At 40.9% G+C, this 24,379-nt stretch overlaps 1 protein-coding gene and 1 long non-coding RNA gene across 8 annotated transcripts in view; one reads left to right on the forward strand and one right to left on the reverse strand.

The window, feature by feature from the left end:
- The window catches only part of CASK (calcium/calmodulin dependent serine protein kinase), a 220,388-nt gene extending 210,350 nt beyond the window's left edge, over positions 1 to 10,038 (forward strand). For all 7 annotated transcript variants that reach the window (XM_080575458.1, XM_080575460.1, XM_080575461.1 and 4 more), the window contains 2 exons: positions 2,476 to 2,559; positions 8,645 to 10,038. In XM_080575458.1, the coding sequence (XP_080431584.1) occupies positions 2,476 to 2,559; positions 8,645 to 8,821 (261 nt within the window). In that variant the 3' untranslated portion in view covers positions 8,822 to 10,038. The remainder of the gene's footprint in view (positions 1 to 2,475; positions 2,560 to 8,644) is intronic.
- LOC308187478 lies at positions 9,316 to 18,195 on the reverse strand. Its single transcript, XR_013944721.1, has 2 exons — positions 14,818 to 18,195; positions 9,316 to 14,163 (listed from the first exon to the last, which is right to left on the reverse strand). It is a non-coding gene; the product is annotated as an uncharacterized lncRNA (long non-coding RNA).
- Between the last annotated feature and the right edge of the window lie 6,184 nt (positions 18,196 to 24,379).

Genomic DNA, 24,379 nt, shown 5'->3' on the forward strand with positions numbered 1-24,379 from the left:
CTCCATCTTTTTATAATCCCCCTTTAAGTACTGAAAAGTTGCAATAAGGTCTCCCCGAAGCCTTCTCTTCTTTAGGTTGAACATTCTCAGCTCTCTCAGCCTTTCTTCACAGGAGAGGTGCTCCAGCCCTCTGATCATCTTTGTGGCCCTCCTCTGGTCCCACTCTAACAGATCAACATCCTTCTGGTGCTGGGGGCCCCAGACCTGGATGCAGCACTCCAGGTGGAGCCTCAAAAGGGCAGAGCAGAAGGGGACAATCATCTCCCTTGACCTGAGGGCCACCCCTCTGTTGGTGCAGCCCAGGATGCAGTTGGCCTTCTGGGCTGCAAGTGCACATTGATGGCTCATGTCAAGCTTTTCATTCACCAGAACCCCAAAGTCCTTCTCTGCAGGGCTGCTCTCAGTGAATTCTCCCAGTATGTACTCATGTCCGGGATCGCCCTGGCCCAGGTGCAGCACCTTGCACTTGGACTTGTTGACCCTCATTCGGTTCATGTGGGCCCACTTCTCAAACTTGTCCAGGTCCCTTTGGGTGGCATCCCTTCCTTCTGGTGTATCAACTGCACCACTCAGCTTGGTGTCATCTGCAAACAATCAATACAGTCAAAAAAACAAAACAATCAATGACAATCAATATGTTTCAATATGTTCTAAAATTTCTCTCTGATGCTGTTTTGGAGAGTAGTCTTGATCCTAACTAACTCGGTTCCAATACCACTGTCAAGCCATGTCAGAAACATTTGTGATGAGTTACTGGTACTGTTCCTGTTTACACAATGACCAGATCAGTGTCATTACTTTATGAACTCTTATTGGTGTTACGGTATTATACTTTGCAGAAGAGGGCAGGATAGAAAATCAGGCTGTCAAGAAACAAGAATAGTTTGTTCATTCATTATATAAAATCTTCAGTGGAAAATTCTGGTACATTTCCCTTGAAACATCTATGTAATCATGACTTTCAGTTCATAGGAACGTGTTTATATATTTTGTTAAGTAGAACTACATGAGTATGGACAGGTTTGATGTTTATATTACTCTAGCAGGTTGAAGAGGGAGGAAGAAATTAAATTGTGATCAGTGTTAAGTATTTAGATTTGAACGCCACGTTCTTCTTTGATTCAAAAAATTCATTTTTTTTTAAGAACTTCATAATAGAAATAAGATACCTGACTAAATTATTTAGCACAGTTCAGTTCACACAGTATGCTGGTATAGTACTGTTCTAAAAAATAAAATCCCACATTTAACTGTTTTTGAGGAAAGCAGCATTTATAGCCAGTTCAAATGAAGCAGCTATTAAAAGTAAGTTCTCTTGAGAAACCTCTTCAACTTGGTTTGGTCAGAAGCATTACAATTCTCAGAAGCCGTTTTATTATTGATTAGAGTATATTTACATTTGGTAACAGCTGCCTTTCCTTCACTTCCTCCAGCATGTATTTAGCCAGCCTCTTTCTTAAACAGCTTCCTCATGCATCTATCTCAGCTCTTTTAGGCCTGTCTGTGGACATTAGTCCATATGGATATTAGTTATCTTACACCACTTGCCTGTTTTCACTTGGTACTCCTACTTATGTGAGTCTCCTTGAGTTTGACAATATGGGGTTTCTCTCGTGTTTAGAAGAGCTTGACATGTATTATATATATATACAGATGGGTTTCAAGGAGCAGAGATGAAAACCTATTTAGGTTGCAAAAAGGGATGGATTGTTTTCAAGAAAAAAAAAAACTGACCCTTAGTAGCCTTACTTTCTTGTCAACATATTTGAGTTGAGCTGAGGAATGTATATTTACTATCCTACACTTCAGTTGATAGCTTGGATCTGAAGCAAAACTTCACTTACGGCAGCTGTGTGTGTCACACAGTAGATAATGATTAAGTCCAGATTTTAATAAGAACACTCATCTTTTGCGTAGATTCAGTTCAGGGGCACAGTGCTGCATTTACTGCAGTAATGCTATACTCACTATTATTGCTGCTTTTTTAAAACATCTTTCCTCACATTTTCATTTGTTTCAGAAAATGAGAAGAAGTATTGGTTTGTATAACAAGTCAGACTAAGAATGATATTCTACTTAATATTAATTCTAAAATACAGTTTGCTTTTCTTACCTATTTATGGCATCACTGATTTTTTTTTTAACCTGGTGTTAACTATTCAGCTTAAAATGTAAATACAGTTCTGCACCATTTGAAACTATGGGAAGAACCTCTCTGAAAATCCAGAAGATTTTATTGTCTAAAAAAATCTCTTTAATTAGTGATAAATGTACGGTTTGAATATCAAAAAATTCAAAATGAAATAAAAAGTGTCTACATTACTAAGGTCTTGACTCGAGATTAATGAAAAAGAAATACCAGCAATTATAAGTCATAATTTTCTATTTTCTGCTTATGTGACTAAACTTTTTTCACATTGATTGGTGGGGGATTCTTCTATTATATCTGACTTTATTTTCATTTTTTTAACCTAGGCATTGAAGGTCCTGAGAACTGCAGAGTTTGCTCCTTTTGTTGTTTTTATTGCTGCACCTACGATTACCCCAGGCATTAATGAGGTATGGCATATTACAATCTAATGTCTTATCAGAGACAGAATTAAGGATGGGATTCAAAGATTGCAGATAAGGGTCTAGCATTTCCTTGTCTGTAAGCGGAAAATCAAAAGGACAGTTGTATAGCAGCATTTTTCTAAAAATATGTATTTTTGTTTCGTTCCCTGCCCTACCTCACAGATCCATTTCCAAATCCTTGACAAATCATTAGCACAAATTTCTCAGTTAGCAAAATTACTCAATTCTGAGTTGTAGTGCTAGCACTAGATCACAGATGGCCTGAACTGAAGAAATGGATGTGCATAACTGCATTGTGATCCCACCTTTATCCTGTAGTATTTTTATGCACAAATATATATCAGAAATAGGCTTATTAATTAAAAAAAAAAAATCTCTAAGAATTCGACGTAAGCTTTGACCAAAGGGGTAATTGCTTGTGGAATGAAGTTAATTATTCATGCAGATCCACATCCCGAATTTCCTACTTGACAGAGTTGCCACTCTGAAAGCTGCTACTGATTTCAGAGGCTATCAGGCAATTCTGCATTTAGCTCACAACAGGGCAAATAGTATTTATACAAACACTTTATCTGCTCAGCCTTTTTTAAACCCTAATACTAAGGTATTTAATTAATTGGATTTGACCATAAATCTCTTCCAAGTCTCTAAACATTCCTTCCTTATGCAAAAATAAAGTCAGAAGCCCTGTCTCTACAGCTGGTATGTTTCTATAGAAATTTAATTATAGTATCACAAATATGAAACTACGACATCACTGCAGAGGCTTGCAGGAAAATAAGGAACAAGACAAACATATTTAAATGCAAATACCCTGAATGGTTATTAAAATTGTAAGCAGAGTGAAAAATACTGGCCTCAAGCTGCAGTTTTACTGGCAGCTGAGACATTCTCCTAGTTCACTGTTGCTGAAGGGAGTGGTTGTCTCTAGCTTGCTTCTGGACATGTACTGCCCATGCATGGGCCATGGCAATTATCAGGCCCTTCAGTGAGCTACTGTAGCTCTGTGTTGGATTTTTGTCAGTTTTCAAGCAGCTCACAAAGGCTCTGACAACGGCCAATACCAGAACAAACAGTGAAACCATATAGCCAAGAAGAGATCCTTCTTCCCCCTCCCATCTTTTCACTTCCACAGCAGTAAGTTATGTAATTTTACTGTGTCTTAGGGACCCGTACCGTAACTGATAAGTGCCACAAGCGTATAAACTGTCTCAGGACATCAAAATCAGCAACACTGGTGAAGTTAACAGTTTGTCTAACTGCTGGTGTTGGCATATGGCATAAAGCCATCTTGAAAAAAACACTAAAAATTTGTATTCTACACTGAATTTGTCCTTGTGCAAGCAAATGGCATAGCATCATGTAAAAAAAAAGTTCTTAAGATGTGTCAGTCATTGTGCTTACAGTAATGCCAAGGAGACCAGATATTCTGTAAAATTATGTTATTACCTGGTTTTGTTACTTTGTTTGTATGTTTCAGCTCCCAAATGGTCCTCCTTGGCCTCACTGATTTGCCAGTGGTAGATAGCTTTTAATCCACTAGCTATAGGGTACAATACAGAGAAATTTGGGAGGGTTAATGAGGGAGAAAAGGTTTTCCATGGTATACCGGGAAGAGGATAGAAATGCACCTTTTATAGTAGTGGTGGGGAAATATGTGTTCATGGCAAAGAAATATTAATAGAAGTAAGATACTACATTCTAAATATTTGGATTCATGCTCTAACACCGTCTTTATTTTAAGTTCTTGTGACCAAACTGTGTCTGTACATAGGGATTCACTCAGGCACTCAGTTCAGAACTGGTGAACTGGGGCCACACTTGAAAAAAACAACCTAATTAATGAATCAATTAAACTTAAAGAGAGGCAGGAAATAGTAGTAGCAGCAACAGAACGTACCCAAATACAGAGTCATATTTTCCAAGATTTACTCTTCTGCGTGAAGAGAGATAGCAAGTTATGTCTGTGTATCAGCAGCCTGTAAGGCAGCAAACAAGATTCTAGAGTATGTGTTTCATATTTCCCCATTCATTCTTACTTTTTGAAAGCTTCATATTCATAATGATTGTCCCTGTCTATCATCTTATCCTGCTTTGTTTATTTTACATACGCCTTTTGAGAACACTTTTGTAAATGACTGTCCTTTTTTTCCCTTATGCTTTCTTGAATTTCATCTTTGCTTTTCTTTTCATTTTCCTGCACTCGTACTAATTGTATATAGCTGCCAAAATGGTGCAGAAAATTGCCTGTAAGTACCAGCTAGGGGATGAAAAGGGTAGTTCTGGTTATTTTAGTAGTTTTAGAATGTAGATCTGCTTGTTCCCATTCAACATTACTTTGTGTCACTGAAATAAAAATTTAATATAATAAAGGCTTTAGATATCTGTGCTATGATACAAGTAAGGATTATTTGCTAGTAAAAAGAAACTAGAGAGTAAAATTTCCACTCAAAGCTGTACATATGTACAACTTCATAGTAAAAATCAGTGAAGAGGATCAAGGATCACAAAGTAAGGTAGGAGACAAAATGTTATGCTTCCTGACTGAACATAGAACTGCACTGTGACCAGTTCTGCAAAGCACAAAACCAATTTAAAACATATAGGAAATCTCCAAGAGTGTACCCCCGTCTCATCACTAAAAAAACTTAAATCAGGTTATTAGTATGGTAAAAACAAGAGAGGAGAGTGCATATCAGGGAACAGTGGAATAGTTCTTCTCTCCTGAAGGTGTTTTCTATCTCCCATTGCCCATTCAGCAGCAAAGAGGTGTTGACAGGCTCTATTTTGTAGATCTAAATCTTCACTGAGCAATGTGTAGCTTCTTTCTCTCTTGTAGCTGTTTCCTCCCTTTATACAGGGAAAGACTGAAAGGAATTGTTCTTAAGATGTTTGCAGTCCATCAGCTGTTTAAATTGAGATTTTGTTTTCTCTTGGAAGAAAACTGGCAAAGGCCTGATTGGTATCTTTTTAAGTTGTTCATAGCCGTAAAAAGAAATACTAGTAATTTGTTAGTCTGTGCTTTGACTGTCACAAGTGGCAGCTATTGGCCTATGTACTTTAAGGGAAAAAAAAAAAAAAAACCCTCAGAGATGAAAGAGACTGAAGACATCAGGGGTGGCCATTATGCATGTGGGAGAGATTTCATGGATGAAAGTTGTTTTTCACTCCTTTCCATCCCAGGTTTGGTGGAGATTGAAATAAGATTAGAAAAGCAGACTATGAGTGCTAGTTATAGGAAAGAGAAGTCTATTCCATATAATGGACACACTGCAACTAGACCCACATTTAATACCTGTTACATGAGAGCTGAGGAAGAAGAAGAGACATGTTTTGCTCCCAAATATGAAATGAATGAAGCAGCTCACTGTAGCCATGCATTTGTCTGTCTTCTGCTATTAGAACACATGGATAAATATCTTATTTCTTGACACCATTGAGAGCACAGCTGCTGGAGAATATTCTTCTTGAGAATATTCTGCTATCTTCACTGTTCAAGATCTAATTAAGAAATTTTAAGGAAATTGAGAAGAACTTACTACAGCAAAATTTTGAGGAAGTATTAGTTTCAAAGACGAATTTTGGCCATTAACACTTACAGACACACAAGAAACACCTAGCCAAGTCTGATACCGTACTGAATGTACCAACAGATACTTTATAGCAAACACAGGTAACATTTGGCCTCAGTTTAAAACAAAGATCAAGAACTGTAATCTGTCTTTTTTCCACAAATTTGAGAAAGTTTGCACCTATTTGAAAGTTGCTGCAATGGCCTATCCCAAACCTTTTACTGAAAGTATATGAAAGAAGTAGCATTTTACATTTCCAGTGGTCTAGGAAATTTAGATATTCCAAAATAGAACCCACTTCAGTTCCAGTAAAGTTAGACCAAGTAGCAGCTAATTCAGAAAAATATTAAAATCTAATATGTTTTTCAAACTCTTAGTTTTGTGACATCTGTGTGTACAAGGTAAATATTAATATTTGGAAGGGTTTTTTCTTACATTCTTCTTTATCTACCCATTTTTGTTTTTTTTTTTTTTTTTTTAAGATGAGATAGCTGTACGTTTTTCAGATTTTTATTCTGTCAGTCACATTAAAATAGACACTTCAATGAGAAAAGTTCACCCTCATACATGGTAAAAATGACACTGATGTGAGATCTGAATAACAGTTTAAAAGCTACATATGAATTAACAGCTTTAAGGTTTTGTGTGTATTTTTCAGGTAGCATTAGTCTCGTGCCATGAGGTTAAAACTCATTTAAAGATACAGTATGATTTTGCTAAAACTGGCCTTAAATATAAAATTGATCTTAATTAGGCATGATTAAAGCATTGAAAATATTCTGCTTGACAGGTAGGATGTCTACTTGACAAGTATGATAGGTTAATTTAAACAGAAAAGATTAGATCCTCAGCTGACATAAACTGATGTCTTCTTTCAAAATCTATGAAAACTCGACAGATAATTACTTAGCTAGGTGTTTGGTTTAAAGACACTGGGCCATATGAAGTGTTCCACAAAAATATTAGTGTTTATCTGTGTTGATCAGTTTGACGCTGGAATAAATTAATTTTGCACACACTATTCTACAGAAGTGCCAAGCATCGCTGTAGATGCGTGTTGGTCCATAAAAGCAGCATGCCTTATACAAAGGTGCATGGGAGAAGCGTTTGTCTTGAATGAGATTTTCAGTGATTATCAAGCGGAGGCCTCATTCTCTCCCCATCTGGGGCTACAGCTTCGGGAAGAAGCAGAACTGTAACTTGGGTTCAGAACGCCTCCTCCGGAAGCGGTTAGTTTCATGGCTGTATGGAAGGAGAACTGTCTCCGCACAGGTTATTCCCTCCAGAGGACCTGAAAGCCACCATTTCACATTGGCGTGTCACTGCAGCTAGAAATGCTTCAGAAGTTTAAACAGAACACTTGGGAAAAAAGTTAAATAAATGAGGAGGAAGGGGATGGGAGGAAGGTCTTTTATTAGACAGAGAGAATTCTGTTCCCAAAATAATTTCTTGTAAAACCAGCTATAGGAGCTGTGTCTGTACTTTCTGCAGCCTAGAACTGTGTGAACAAGTAGGGTGACCCTACAGATACTAGAGCAGCAGGAGTCTCTGCTGTTTGTATGTGATTTAGCCCTACATCCACCCCAAACACACAGGGAGGGAAGGAACCGATTACTGTGGTTATTTCAAAGTTCCTGAAAACAGGAAATGATTCTTTGAATTTCTAAGGGAATTTGCAGGGAGGGAATTCAGACTTACAGCCACTACAGGACCATAGAAACAAACAATTTGCAAGCTCTCTCTGTCTCAGAAACGCAGGCCAACTGACAAAGCCCACTGCAGTAGCATCACAAGCTGCAAAGAATTAGGCAGCGCACACCCAAAACGGGAGGCAGCTGATCCTGTAAGGAATGGACACAAAGTTGTAGTACTGAGCCCGCGGCAGCTGGCCCTTCTCAAGCACGGACTGCGGGAGTGGGTCTTCAGGACAGCACGCTGAGAGATGCTAGAAGTGATGTACTCTGAAATGGGAACCGCGGTGCAACGCGGAGTGAGAACTTCCTCATCAGTAAGCGATGGTTAAAGGAAGTAAACCCAGAAGACTGATGATGAACAGTAAAACATTACCAAAACTGGGAACAGCTGATACTTGACAATATACCCTATTCTGCTTCTTGTGTTCTCACCTGGACGTAGGCCAAGTAGCTTGTATTCGTGTGCTTCATATGTTTTACTCATATGTGGTCTCTTTTGCTCCATGTCTGTGCTGCTTTTATAAGCTTTCATCCTCTGCCTTGCCTTTTTAAGTCTAGATATGTGTTTTGTGTCAAGTAACATCAAAAAATAACTCGTGTTTGAATGTCAACTTCAAGACAGAAAACATAGAATTTCTTCCTTATAATTTCCAAAGAATTAGGTAAGGGTTCTAAACCACCCGTGCCCACCTGCTGCTTTTTTGCCTGTTCTCTCCTCTGTAAGCAATAGCTAGAAAGGTGTTGTGTAAGAATAGGAAAGGATCTGACTTACCTCTCCCATTTCCTTTTCTGATCACCGAATAGGATGAATCTCTTCAGCGCCTGCAAAAGGAGTCTGAAATCTTACAGAGAACGTATGCACACTACTTTGACCTAACAATTATCAACAACGAAATCGATGAAACAATCAGGCACCTGGAGGAAGCCATTGAGCTCGTCTGTACAGCGTCGCAGTGGGTGCCGGTCTCCTGGGTCTATTAGGCCGCTCACGAGAGAATTGAAAAAGCCTGTCATTACTGGGAACCACCTCATACATGGAAAACCTCTACGTTACCGACCTTGTGGCAACAGGTCTTGGCCCCCTAGAGACTACCTAGATGTAGTGTGACCTAAATTTATAATTATTGTCATGTCCTAATAGATAGGAGGAGGGAAAAAAAAATTAAACACTAATTTAAAGAGACAGTATCTTTTTTTAATCATTTCTCCTAAACTTTAATAAAGTGTATCTTTAAATATATGTATTATTCAGTCCTTTGGAATGTTATATTTTTTGAAATCATAGCTTTTTATTTCAAGGGCCCCTAAAAACTGCACAAAATAGATGCTGCTTTCTATAATCTATTTTAATAGTAATAATAATATGATTCTGTTACCTTAACTTGGGGGTGGAACACTACATTCTTTTTAGAGTCTGATTTTATGGATTGGAATACTTTGCTTTCCTTTATTTATTTGAAATAATTAGTCTAGTGGTTACGAAACAAATTCATAAATTTTAAAGGCCTTTCTTCGCTTTTTTTTTAGGATAGTATTTTCAAGTACTTTTGTGTAACATCCAGATAATGTGATACTGTCTCTTTGAAGAACTCTGTAAAACTTTTAGAAATTTGAAATTGGGTCTTGACTCTTAATGCATGTGGACAGTCGCAAGCGTTCATGCCGTTGGTGTATCTGTGTTGAAAAAAACTGTAATCTACAGCAAAGTACATTCCGTTCATGGGAAAACGTACCCAAGGGAATAAAGTAAAATATTATTCTGACTAAGTTGTAAACCTATGCACATCCCTTGCATTTTGGGCAACTTTATAAAAAAGAAAAAAAATGATTTTTATTAATAATAATCATGTAGTGAAATGTGTTTGTAATTTTGTCTCAATTTAATTTGTTGTAAGGTGGGAGGGGGCAATTACTGGTTTCACCATTTCAGATCTGTGTTGTCTGAGAGTATTAACGTTTTAATTAAGTTTAAGCAAAGAAATGCTGATTTTTAATATGTATGTAATTGTTTAAAAATGCACACATTTTAAAAGAAAATACTGTGCAATGAAGAAACCAGTTTAGGCATTGCGATAAACTGACTATTCCAAAAGACTCATCTACAACAGCCCTGTAAATTCCTTTAAAATGGTAATTGACTCTACAGTCTGACCAATTTTTTTTATTTTAAATATACTTCCTTTTATGTGTTCAACAACTGAATGCTTTTGGGTCCTTCATTTCATCGCAGGGAGTTCCAAGAACAAATCAGTGACTCTTGCAGCAAGAAAAGGTTTCTTGAAGTCTATTAAGTGAAGGCCCTGGTGCAAGAGCACAGGGACACAGCTTAGAATCAGTGCAGAGCCAAGAAAGAAAAATTAATTAAATGTGCTAACCTTATGTTTTGTTACCCTTCTTACCACGCCCTTACTGGCCCAGATGGTTTACGTTTTTTTCCTGAAAGCGCTTAACAGAAAGAAGCATTACCACTTGTTTTTTAGGTGCCAGAAATACGATGTTCCTTACAACAATTTGTGTTAAAAGCTCTGTTGGCTGTACTGTTGTATAGTATGAAGTTCAGCATTTATGTTAAAATTACAGTGTTCTCAAGGGATTTATTTATCCGTGAAGTTGAACTATCAGCTGTAATTGATCTGTAGGCTGTTTCAGGTGTGGGGGACCACTGCACATGTAAACAGTAAATGTTCTCACTTTAACATAGGGGCAATAATCATCAAGTTCATAAGCTGTTAATTTTCTCCTGCTTACTCCTACTGCAGGTCAGGTGGTCAAATCTCTATTCTTGGAGAGATTAGGCAAAGCCTAGCTCCAGCCAAACCAGGCAACATGCTTCTTTTGTGCAGCCCTCACAGCAAAGCTCACAGCGTGCAGGACAGCTGGGAACTCCATCCGTAGCTTTACCCTAACACAGAGCTCATTTATGCCACAGCTGGATTCACAGTTCCACACCCAAGTCCCAAAACGAGTACCATAACCGCATCCCTTGAGCATATAGCGTGCAGAGTACTAGAAACAAGCTAATAAGAAACAATCTGTGTAGGCCCAGTGCAAGGAAATCAGCAAACAAGAAGGCACCGATCACATTGATAGCAGCTGCTCATCTGTTCTGAATTTAGCCCTTTTAAAAGGGCATGGGTACAAGCTGTGTACTATGTAGTGCATAAGAGGTAATTTTTCAAGTATTTGTGCAATGCCATTTTTAGTTCTGGATGGCAATCTAGCAGTTGTTCTTGCAGATCACCTGTTGCAATGGTAGTACTGGTAGTATTGCATACTAGCCGAGTTCACCCAGGTGACAGCTTCATTCACTCTCAAAACTACCTCTTTTCCCAGTAAAGCACAAAGAGAAGACCTACTGAAAATCATGCAGTGGAGTGTTTCTGATGTTAGAAATGCAAACTTCTTCTCTGGTAAGCATCTCTGGTATCTGAATTCAGTGACACATTCTTCATCTCAAATGTTTATGACACTAAACAGGTAAAATAATTTTGATAATTAGGGTATAGTCCACCATGTTTTGACGACACACTTTTGACTCTTAATATGAATTCCTTGAAAATTCTGTATATCCAGCCTGTAAGGAAAGAAAACTCGTAAGCCCATGAGGCTGCTTCTGCCTTATGTAGGCGACAATAAGTAGTGATTTAATATAACTAATGCTTTTCTTATTTTAAGTGAAGCTACCATTCAGTTAATATTACACAGTAAAAAGACTACCTTGGAAAGCTTTGGGTCTTTTATTCTCACCATACAGCATTTTATCAAGAGACAAATACTGTAAAGCACATCCATCCATTAGCAAACCATCCTGCTTCCTCTTCACCATTGGCTGTTTTCCTTGTAGGAACCTTAGGTAGCAAGAGATTGACTTAAAATCCACCTAGGCTGAACTCCATGAACCAGTTTCAACACAGTTACAGAAAGCATAGAGCAAGCCCAGAATGCCTCCATCTGCCCAATCCTCCCCAGCCTCCTGCCCAAACCCTGCTGATGCATCTGTGTTATTTGTATGGTACATAGAGGGCAAAAGGCTGCTATAAATTCAGCTGAAAGTTTTGCTTGCATGAGGAAAACTCATGCAGGTGCAGAACTAATGTTAAAATTTCCTTATTCAATCTCCAACTGGAGAAAGGGTCCTCCTAGTACTGTAAATATCACTGCATAATTCAGAGCGCCTCTTGGACTGCTCTAAATTTGTGCTGAACATGACCTCAGAAGCAGCCCTAGGTTTGGGAAGAAACAATTATTTCTGTTTGCCCCTTTTATACTTTATTTTTTGTACAGGGGCTCATAGATTTGTAAAGAAAATTTGATCTTATCAGTATGCTGCCTCAGTCTGACTGATGCCTGTTATTTCAAGGTGTTAAGTTGGTCCAATAAATGTTCATTAACCTCTGCTTCCATTTACTTAATAAAAGTACACTAGGTTATTCAATGTCTCAGAGTGGTAAGATTATTGTATTGAAATGGTAACCTAGCTTAGACAATCCTGGCCACTGTCATGCAACCTATAGCGTGCAGCTGTTTAAAATCAGAGAGATATTTCTGATCTCACCACCAAAACTTAATTCTTCCATCTTTGTATTTGATTTGGGTCAAGAAAGATGCTGTACCACCAGCCACTAAGCAAAAAGATCACTACCTGCTTCAGAAGCACCATTAGCAAGGTTACTCAGTTGATTTTGAAAGGACAAGGTAGCAAGATGAGACATAACAGCCCAAGAAGCATTGAACTGGGGCGTATGCTTCGTAAGTGGAGCCATTAGGAAAAGTTAATGAGTTAATGCACAGACTAACATCAGTATTTGTTCCATTTTTATTCTTCACTCTAAGGAAATTATTTCAGAATGTTATCACTGAAATGAATACTTGGAAAGGTCACTAAAGCTCACATTGCTTTTTGCAAATCTAGATTGAAATACTAGACGCAAACAGTTCTGGTCCCATTCTGTTCCACCATGATTAGTTCTCTACATCTTTAATGACTATTACATAAATAATTAATTCTTACCTGGGAGATAGATATGTTTCCCGTAGCTGAGATCTCAGGTAAGATTTTAAGCAGTTAGGAAGTTGGTCACTTTTTGTACAGTCATAACCTTTTCTTTCTAAGAAAAAATAAAGGGATGCGTGTATATGCACATCCATGCATCCTGCTTTATCTCTTCTTAGCAACTGCCATGGGAATATTAGTAACAGAAACATTTGGCCACATCTCTATGTTCTATAACAACATCTATGTTCTTGTGATTAATGTGTAACTTAAGCCTGTTTCTATGCCATGGAAGGGAGGAATTTGCTTGGGTTTTTAAGTATAGCTCATCTTGAAGCTGAAACATGAGCCTGTTTTTCTCCATTCTCAGCCATCCAGATGGAGACTTCACTTCCACTTCTTCACAAAATGATCACAGTAGTGGGGCAGGTCTTGTAAATAGCAGGGTTAGCATGTGGATTGTGCTGAATGTCACAGTTAACAAAACAGAGAATATGTCAAAAGCATGACCAGACTTTTAGAAGAGAGACACAGCAGAGCAGGGAGGACTCCAGAGTAGGGAGATCTCAACCCATGCCCAGATCTGCTGTTGCACTAATCCACTGAATGTGCAAAGAAAATTCAAGTAGATGCAAAATAGCAGAAAGGTCTTATGCTAGGGTTTGTCTCTGTGTGAGAGAGAGGGGTGGGGGAACAGGTGGCATCACACTCAGAAACGTGATTTTAAGGTGCATTTTCCTAACAGCAAACTTTCCCCTCCATATTACTTAGTATCCTTGTTACAAAAGGTCTTTGAATATTCATCTCCAAATTAACGGGGGGGAGTTGAGGAAAGTTTGATGAGTAGTTTTGTAGAATACTTTATCTCAACAACTGCAAATACCACAGTTTACAACAATGTTACAGTACCTAATACCAAATGGTAGCGAATCCATCCTGGGCTTATGCAGAAAATAAAGTGTTTTTTTGCTTGGATGGTTTTTTTAATTCCTTTTTAAACTCAGTCATTTTTCACTAAATTCAATGACTTAGATGTCTGAGCATCACCTTGTACCCATTTCTGCTTACTAGGGTGAATATAACAAAAGCAACAGCTCAAAGTATAATTCGGTAAAGATTATTATCTAAGAAATCAGTAAAGATTTCTGAAATTTTTGAGTGGGCAAAAGATGATAAAGCCCATGGTATTGTTTTCTGTTGAATATGAAAAATTCCAAAACTGTTTGTCTTTTTTTATTTAACATTAGAAAAAAGATGCAGGCTCATAAGCTCTGTAATGCATAAAAATCAGATTTGTCTCAAAAGTTCACAAGTTAGCTTGTTGTGATGACTGTCTTAAAATATATTGTTCTTTTCACTTGTCAAAATTAGCATTTAGTAAAGCCGTCAGAGTATTTCCTTTGTGTTACAAGACGAAAAGGAGAGTGATCCTGCTCCCAGGAAAAGACCTTGGCTTTTTTGAGCAGCTTGAAGAACTACCCCTGTCTGCATCAGCTTCTGAAGGCTTTCAGTGCTGGCAGTTGGAGGGTTCTACTCTGCCCACGTTATCTTTTCATGATTTTAAATCTGCAAGACTAGAAGCAGAGTAGAAAAAGCTTTAGCTTTCTCCTGTGTAAGTGTTGCTTGGCTCTGGCTGTAATTTGGAGTACTCTGTCAGTGGGATGTTAATCCATTGGAGGCAATGGAAGGAGTCCCAGTAATTCCAAGCTTTGACTTTTGTTCTAGTCCTGTGTTTTCATTAACATGTTTTTAACATATTTACTTAGTTTCATCATTAATTAGTTTAGAAGTGGGAGGTTGCTGAGGTTTTTGCCGTCTGCTTTCTCATTCCTGCCCCCCATCCGATTTTTGCAACAAGCTGATTGCTTCACAGGCTCAGGTGCTGTGCACCTGAGGGGTTTGCACACTAGGCCTCACACCAGAGAAGACCTTTTCAGATCCACAGAGTGATCAGTCTCTCCACCTAGAGTTATACAAACTCTACTCTTGGTTCTGTGCAGAAACCAGGCATGAGGGAAGGTCCATGTTGCTGCTCAGAATGGACTAAATAGGACTAAATCCTGCAGATTCAGAGGTCAGGGCTCAGTGAGTGGTGTTCGTTGTCTCCTGAAGAAGAACCTGGCCTTCTCCAGGATGGACAGATCTCAGTAGCTGCTGCAGAGGGAAGTTTGCATTTAATGGAGAATGCTCTGGGGAAACCCATGAGTCTGAGCACAGAGTTCCCCCCGAGACCCTAGTCACAAAGCTGCGGGAGCAGAGAAGAACTTGGGGAGCCTCAGTCTACAGCAGCAGTCACCCAATGGTCACAGGCACTGTTGCATCCCAACAAAAGTCCATACTTTAAAATGCAACAGAAAATATTTTGCTAAAACAAAACTGAGCATTAGTCTGAAGATCAGAAACAAGGTGACTGTGAGTTACTGCATTCAATCCACAGAGCAAAGCACTTCAAACTAAAACTAATTATCAATTTATTTTTTTTGCCTCTTGCAGCCTGTGGGATGGGGGTAACTTCACAGCTCTTTGCTGTGAAATTCCTATTTCAATTTTGAAGGTTTGGAGGTTTGTTTTTTAAACAGTCTTGCCTTCCCCGGGGTTGTGATGACAGTTACAGCACTCTTTCTCCTGCAGTCATGCATCCTGGCTGACCTGTCACCATCTCCTGAGGTGTTTGTGACAAACGCTTTGTCTCACTGTAGTGGTTTAACGAAGAAAATCTTCCTCTCCAAAAGGGTCAGTTCCATGTACGATCAACAAAAGGCTGTGTTGTGGTTTTTATTTGTTGATTTGCCATGAACACCAGCCTGCTGAAACCTTACATTTAAATCTTAAGTCCAGAGTTTTAAATATTTAAGTAATGTTTATAAAGCTTGGGAGCCTCTTGCTGCACTATGACATAAAAGTACGTGAAGTCAGAGACAACTAAATGTGTTTATTGCTATCAGACTTTACAGATTTAACATAACCCGACATCATTTTGGAAACATGCCTAACCCAAAACATTTGGCCTGTTGGTGGCTACTGGCTCATTCCAACAGCATTTATTTTTTAAAGGCCAACCTGGGAAGTCCCCATCCCCTTTTCTAAGAATTACTTTCGAGTTCAGATTGCTCAAGCTGTAGCATCACCACTAATACATGTCCACATTGTAGGTTTACGATAAATTTTTAATTAAAATTTTAATAATTATTTTATATTGGATTTCATAATAAAATAATAGAATTATACTTTTATAGCATAATATCACGGGGGCTGCTATCTTGTGTTCCTGCATTTAGTCATGATCCAGTAAGTAGGAAACAACTGAAAGGAATTAGAAGGTCTTCTAGAAAGAGAAGATGAGGTGTCTAAGCGAAACGAGAAGCAAGTAAATGATCAAAACACCCACCTGCACTACATAAGAGAAGATGTGAATGAAGATAGAGTGCCTGGAAATCCACAAAGATGGGGTTCATTAAAAAAAAAAAAAATGCTGATCCTTATCCTGTGGACTGGTTGTGTAATGTGAAATTCAGTCCTGTGCCAGCAGGCAGTGCAAGGCATGTATGTGCATTACATGCAAAGTTTCAGCAGGGCTGAGGAGAGCCTGGGCCGAGGCTAGCTGTCTGCACATCTGAGCTTCTCATTGCTGCCAAACTTCAGCTGGACTCCTACTGTACAGCATTTTTAACTCATTTTGAGAGCAGTGCACCAGAAAAGTCATCCCTGCTCTCCTGGCACCTGCTTATCCCCCCAAAGGGTGCTTGTTCAAAGAAACAGTTCCAGTTTTTTTGAATGGAGCCACAAAGTTTATTTCTGTTTGAACAGTGTCTTTTTCTAATCTGTACTCCTGACACCATTTTAGCTGTCACAGTGATGTATAAGGACACTTGTTTGTACTAGTGTAGTAAGAGCAGACATTTTGTGTGTTGTTACCTGACTAAAAATAGTGGAGGTCTGTTGTAGCTGTTTACTTTCTCAGGGAGGATTGAACAATATTAGCCAATCACATGAGGCTTAGATACACTGATTAGATTGGCATATATTACAGTCCTGATGGACAAGGAGTTGACCAAGGCCCCTCTAAGTGCGATGCAAGATTGCCTTCTGTGCTCCACTAAGCTTTGCCCAGATGTGTCCTGACCTCAACCTCAGGTGTCATGGTGTCCAGAGCAGTGACTTGTAATGAAGGTCAGCAGTCCCTGGAAGGCCTTCTGTAGGCAAGACTCAAGCCAAGAAGAGAGAAACTCAGCTCCCTGAGTAAAAGTGACAACTAGGAGGAAGAAAGTCTAATAGCTCTGTGAATCACAGAATCACCAAATGGCTGAGGTTGAAAGGGAACTCCGGAGGACACCTGGTCCAGCTCTCTACCCAAGCAAGACCACCTAGAGCAGGATGCCCAAGACCATGCCCAGGTGGCTTTTGAAAATTTCCCAGGAGGATACTCCACAACTCAATGGGCAGCCTGTGCCCATGCCTCATCACCCACACAGCACAGAAGTGTTGCCTGGTGTTAAGAGGGACATTGCCTCTTGTCCTGGCACTGGGCACCACTGAAAAGAGCCTAGTTCTGTCCTCTTTGCACCCTCCCTTCAGGTATTTATGGACAATGATGAGATCCCCCTGAGCCTCCTCTTCTCCAGGCTGAACAGCCCCAGCTCTCTCAACCCCTCCTCACAGGAGAGGTGCTCCAGTCCCTTCACCATCTTTGTGGTGGCCCTGCATTGCACCGTCTCCAGTATGACCATGTTTGTCTTGTACTGGGGGGCCCAGGACTGGACCCAGCACTCCAGGGGTGGTCTCACCAGGGCTGAGCAGAGGGGAAGGATCACCTCCCTTCACCTGCTGGCAGTACTAACACAGCCCAGGATACCATTAGCCTTCACAGGGGCACATTGCTGGCTCATGTTCAGCTTGGTGTCCACCTGGACCCCAGGGCCTTTTCTGCAGAGCTGCTTTCCAGCTCGGTGGCCCCCAGCAGGTGCTGGTACCTGGGTTTGTTCCTCCCCCGCCCCAGCAGGACTTTGCACTTCCCCTTGTTCAGCTTCAAAAGGTTCTTGTCAGCCTTTTTTCCAGCCTCTTGTGATGGTTTCACACTGAGGCTAGCTGAGCACCACTGTGCTGTTCTCACCTCCCCGCAACCCCTCAACAGAACGGGGGAGAAAATATGAAAAATAGAACTGAAGAGCTGAGGTGGAGACAGGAAGATTGCTCACCACTTACCATCATGGGTAAACAGACTCACATAGGGAGATTAATGTAATTTATTGCCTATCACTAACAGACTAGAGCAGTGAGAAACTAAAAGCAAACCAAAACCACCTTCCCCCCTATTTGCCCTGTTCAGGGGAAGAACAGGGCATCAGTCCCTGACGCTTCGTCTCCGACGGGATGCCGTCCTTCCCGAACTGAGCCTGCGGGGGCTGCCCACAGGCAGCAGCTCTTCCAGCACTGCTCCCACACGGCTCCGTACCACGGGGTCCATCCATCCCCCAGGAGCAAACTGCTCCAGCACGGGTCCCCCACGGGCGGGCGGCAGCTCCCCCCAGCCCCCCTGCTCCTGCGTGGGCTCCTCTCCACGGGCTGCAGCTCCGGCCCGGGGCCTGCTCCTGCGGGGGCTCTCCATGGGCCGCAGCCTCCTCCAGGCCACATCCACCTGCTCCACGTGGGCTCCTCCACGGGCTGCAGCGTGGAGATCTGCTCCGTGTGGGACCCATGGGCTGCAGGGGGACAGCCTGCTCCACCGGGGGCCTCTCCCTGCACAGGCCGCAGGGGAACTGCTGCTGCCTGCCTGGAGCACCTCCTGCCCTCCTGCTGCACTCACCTGGGGGGCTGCAGGGCTGGTTCCCTCACATGTTCTCACCTCTCTCCCAGCTGCTGTTGCATGGCGTTGTTTCCCTTCCCTAAATCTGCTCTCCCAGAGGCCCACCCAGCGTCGCTCCCTGGCTGGGCTCTGGCCAGCAGCAGGTCCCTTTTGGAGCCGGCTGGAGCTGGCTCTGCTCTGACATGGGGCAGCTGCTGGGCTCTGCTCACAGAGGCCACCCCTGCAGCCCCCCCACTGCCAAAACCTTGCCACATAAACCACCTGTAGAGGTCCCTCTGGATGGCAGCACCACCCTCTAATGTGTTAGCCACTCCTCCTGTTTTTGTGGCATCAGTCAACTTTCTGAAGGCACACTCTGCCCCATCATCCAGCTCATTAATGAATCAGTTGAACAGCATTAGACTCAGTATTGACTCTGGTATACACCACTAGTTACTGGCCTCCAACTAAATTCTCACTGGAGTTAAGGTAGACATCATCCACTGCTCTCCCCTTGTCTACCAAGCCAGTCATTTCATCGCAGAAGGTTGTCAGGTTGGTCAAGCATGACTCCACATTGGTGAATCCATGCTGACTACTTCTCATGACTTTCTTGTCTTTCATGCACCTGGAAATGGCTTCTAGGATGAGCTGCTCCATCACCTTCACAAGAATGGAGGTAAGGCTGACCAGCCTGTGGTTCCCAGGTCCTATTTCTTGCCCTTTTTGAAGATAGGAGTGACATTTTCCTGCCTCTAGTCTTCATGCACTTCTCCCAGTAACCAGGATCAATCAGGGATTATCAAGAGTGGCCTCACAGTGACATCAGCCGGCTCCCTCAGCATTCATATTGAAGTAAACCTCCACATCCCCAGGTGATCATCTGATGAAAGTTCATTGCATGCAGTGGCACAGAGATCTGTCTCAGTCTCTAAAACATAGCTTAAATCCAGTCAGTATTTACAATCGTTTGTGTCCCACACCACCCATGAGCTGTGGGGCATTGGCTTGCTCACAGCCACTTTCAAACGAGTTTCATAGCATCAGCACAACTTACCACATTCTAGATGTCTCCTTCTAAACTAAGTCAGTCTTTTCAATATAGTCTAATGAGAAGTGCTAGTTCTTTGACATTTTATTTTGTCTCCAAACATTATTTCTGCTATGTCTTTCTTAGTTAAGACCTAAGCTGGACACACTCCAGATGAGGATATTTTACTAAATGGTACAAATGTTATTGCATTATAACTTGTCATATTTCCTTTTCCAGACCTTATCAGTTACAGCGTTTTGTTTGGTTCTTGACTGTTGATATGCCAGTCCTTTACAGCAATACAGAAACAGGAGGTTTCTTTCCTCAGCAACACAGCCATGCCTGTGAGCAGCATATGTTCTATCTTCTGATATGTATTAGCTTACACATGTCAAATCTATTTTACATATCATATTGTTCCAAATTACCTGACTTTCAAGTAATTTGGAATTCATCACAGCCTACTTTAAGCTCTGCTGGCCTAAGAAAGTTCTGCAAATGCAAATTTCACCATTACTTTTTGCCTATCAAAATAATCTATCATCTGCTTCGGCACAGGTATTTGCAACAAACTTTATTTGATTACAAGTTTAGCATCTATTTCTGTACTCTGCTTGCTGCCTCTCTGCCAGGCCTCACACCAAGAAAGCTCCTGTCCACATAGGGTGTGATAAATATCTCATTGTCACAGCACACCACATTGAGATCATTCTGCACGGTGAGGAAATGCTGCAGCCAACTTCATCTCAATTTATATGCACAGAGCTAGTTGTCCTTTATCACCTATTTATCACATTTGCCCATTTGTTTATTCCTGGCACTGTGCACTCAGCTTTGTTTTCATAATTAAATGTTGAGAACTAACACCCCAGGGAGCTCTCTATGTGCATTTTCACACCTGCCTGCATGACATAGCTTGCTGAAAGTTCAGCAGATCCTCGCCCCACCAGGCACTCAGTGTTTCCTTGTTTGCAGCATACCTATGCAGAATACAACAGACACTTCATCACTGTGGCAGCTGCTGTACAAATGGCGTTTCCTTGTGTACCAACAGGCATCACTATTATTTTCCTCCTTTCAGAAGCACACTTCACTTGCTGACACTGTGGCACAAAAAGCCACTGCTGGCCCTGGAGTCTCACCAGTAAACAGAAGTTTCTTGAGATCTCTTTCATGGTCTTGCCAGCTTGAAAGCCCCTTACATCAGAGGAAACAGCATGTAAAAGAGGGGTAAGTGTGGTCCTAGCTTCCTCCTCTCCTGCGTGTAAGAGTGTATTGTAAACCATGCAGCGCCAATGGCTCTTCATGAATTACAAGCTCATGTTCTCACAGTAACAAAAATCAGTGCCTCTGCAGGACCACAGTCTGTGTCCTCTATGTCCTTGTGCAGAAGTGCCCTCTCCCTTTTTATCAGACCAGGGCATGGTTTAAAAACTCGACCCTATTCCAGCTGAAGCCAGATAACTGCCCATAGTCAGTTGTTAGCTGTTTACTTCTTGCTCATCATTTTAATGAGAGCACGTAAGTGCTTTAACCAACCCAAAGACCCCCCCAACATACTGTTGCAGGGAAGATGCAGGAGGAGGTAGAAGAGCTGTAAAAATGTAATCTTCAAAACAATCTGGTTGCAGTAAGTAGAGCTAATAATAAAAGTCCTAGAATAAGAGCATTTTTACGGTGTCTTAAACTAGGGCATAGGGCCTATTTTACTGAAGTGCTACTTAAATTCAACTGTTAATTTGTGTCCTGAGAAAAAATACCTCTCCCTGCACCTTTACACCTGACCCATGCTGGCTTGAGTAGATCACCCGGTGTAAACCAGCCATTCAGTACAGTCTTTCCCATTTAGATTGTACCCCTTTTAAATTCAACAATTACAACAGTTAAATTTTCTGATTATTACCCTTAGTTTAACCCATTTCTTTCCAACGTGACTCATAAAAGTTTAGGGGAAACAGCTGGTCTCCTAGCCATCAAAACAAGGCTGAGGGGGCGGATGTGGCTTTTAAGTGCAACATTTCAGTGATCCAGCTTCAAGCACAGCCCTACTGCAGCAGCACAACAAAGGCACCAGCAAGTTTTGGCTCAGAAGAGGAACAAGCAGTTGCAACGGGAGTAAGAGATGGCTTGTGGGGGGCAGAAGAAGGGCAGCTTAAGCTAGTCTCAGTGCAAACCTGTAGCCACATCACAAGGTTCCCTGCGCAGGTGAACTTCCCCCGCCCCAGTCTTAGAAGCTGAACAAGCACTAAATGAAATTAGCTCTTCATCCAAAAAGCAAAGAAACGGGATGTGCAGACAAAGTAAACTGTGCCATGGGTAAGTATAGTAAAACTAATGGAAGTTTTAAGCCTTCTTAAAATGCCTTGGGTTTCTTCGTAAGGAATATAAGCTTTATACTGTACAAAATAAGACTTTATATCAGTCTTTAAAAGAGAGAGAAATGAAGAGGGAAGTATAACAAAAATCAAAGGATGTGGTGAAGGTCAAAGGTAAGAAAAACTGCAGAAGTAATGAACTTTTCACATTAAAGGCTAAAACTAACCACAGAGTACAAGATCTGACTGGTTCAACTAACCACGGGGTCAAGAAAATCAGGCTTTGGGCAAGATCTACTCTGTCCAGAAACAGTTAATATTTGTCATATTTGTGTTGCTCTTTATATTAGAGATGGGAATTTAGAAGACCAGCTTTGCCCCAAGACAAGGATTTCTGATGCTGGTCTTCTGTACGTTTAGATTCTCACCCCCAGTTGCTTCTTTGCAATGTAAAATCTAAAGCAAACACCAGACTTTTTCCAACAGCTAGCCACTCGGTAGTGTCCCTTGAAACAGTTTCTTTTAGATCTTCCTTATTTTATATATTGAGATTATTTATTTTGTTGTGCTTAAAAATTAAAAACATGCATATATTTAAAATAATTCTTGTTATGCTTTTGTTGTTTTGTTTTGTTTTCTTAATTCATGGTCTTTAGTCCATTGTTAATATTTTCTATAAAGCTCTTTGAAAGCTGTTTTGGAGGTTTGGGAGTTTACATTCACTACAGCATGTTCTTTGACCTCCCTCAGTCTCTATCAGATTTGGGCAGCAGGCAGGGAGAGAGGAGGAACTGATATTATGTCAGTGCAATAAACCCATAACTTGTCTCTAAAAAAATAAAAAATAATAAAAAAAAAAAAAACGGGCATTTAGAAAGGTATGCTTGATGCAAGTAGAAAGTATTTTTTTTCTTGCCCAAACCAGCCCTGTCACATGAGGTTCATACTAGAGCAGTGGTGATCATGACAGGCTATTTTCTTGCAAGATTTCACATCCTGCAAAGGAGGAACAGCAATTTTCTGGAGTAAAAAGCTTTATCTCAGTTGATTTGGTTCCTCCTGAGTCTGTGACCGCAAAAACTATCAAAGGAAAACTCAACAATTTCAAGATTTAATTTTTTAAGAGCTAACAGTGAAATGTCATAAAGACAAAAATTAGCTAAATACCCACTTCATTAAATACCCAATTAGCTAAACACCCACTTCAAAATTGGCTATGAAGCTCCAGTCTCAGCTGGATGGCATTTTCTGCCATTCTAGCAACAGTTACCTTTATTTACAGTGATTCTGCTTGTCCTGGACTTCATATCTACTTCCAAAGCAGGAAAGCGTGGTAAGACTCCACATGATAAGCAGAATAGATAATGAATTCATGACACAAAGCCAGTGTTAATGCTAAAGACCTAGCTTCATCCCAGAGAATGCAACATAGAGGTAGAAACTACAAAATATCAAGACCGAGAGATAATATCCAAAACCAGGTCATTTCTTTTTTTGTGTGTTTACTTTGACCACTTCTCCCTTCTAATTTAATAACAACTGGCTGCAGAGTAAAAAAAAAATGCACCAGTGATAAACACTGTATTTATTAACAAGTACTGTGCATTAAAACAAATTGCGTTCTCCCAGGATACCAGACGCTTAAGACTAGGAACTCTCTGAAGAAGCCTCATTCAGGAGGTGCATCCCAATACCAGGCAAAAATTCTTTGAAGATTTCCTACCAACTCCTTCCCCAGCTTCTGCCCAGAGAAAGTATTCCTCTTCCTGCCTGGGACAGGGATGCAGATTCTGTGCAGGCCAATGATTTTGTAAACTGGGACCCTGCTGAAAGGATGTCATGGGTGAGAGCTTCAACAGTGTCCTTCCTTATCTGCACAGAACCACGCCATCTCACATATAAGACAATTTCTCAAATGTTTCAGTAAAAGGCAAAGAGGTGACGTGTTTGCAACAGGTCCTTCTTCACTTCAGGTAGGTTGCAGGAAAATACCAGCTTTGTTGCAGCCAGAGGTTGCCCTCTCCCTTCCCCAGTGAAGCCATACATTTCAATTGCTTGCTGAAAGGAATGCAATAAGACTCCCTGTGGTGCTTTTCAGTACAGAACTGTACAGCTGGAAGACATCCGAGCAAATACCAACGAATCATAGAATCATCTAGGTACGAGAAGACCTTCAAGATTACCAAGTCCAACCCTCAACTGACGTGCTGAGTCCCATCACAAAATGCTTACCCCGTAGCTGTCAGGCCATTGGTAGGATGCGAGGGCAACTATGTCATGTCCCTTCTATGCCCATGCACTTCTGTAGGAGTAGCATCAGGGTGTATGCCAGATGATGTGGTCCTGAGCTGGGATGAAGCACTCCTTGCGCTTCTGATTTCTCCCTTCTGCTCCTGGGTATGGATATGGGCACCTG

Source organism: Anser brachyrhynchus (genome assembly GCF_964034855.1).
Source record: "Anser brachyrhynchus genome assembly, chromosome: 1".
NCBI classification, from domain to species: domain Eukaryota; kingdom Metazoa; phylum Chordata; class Aves; order Anseriformes; family Anatidae; genus Anser; species Anser brachyrhynchus.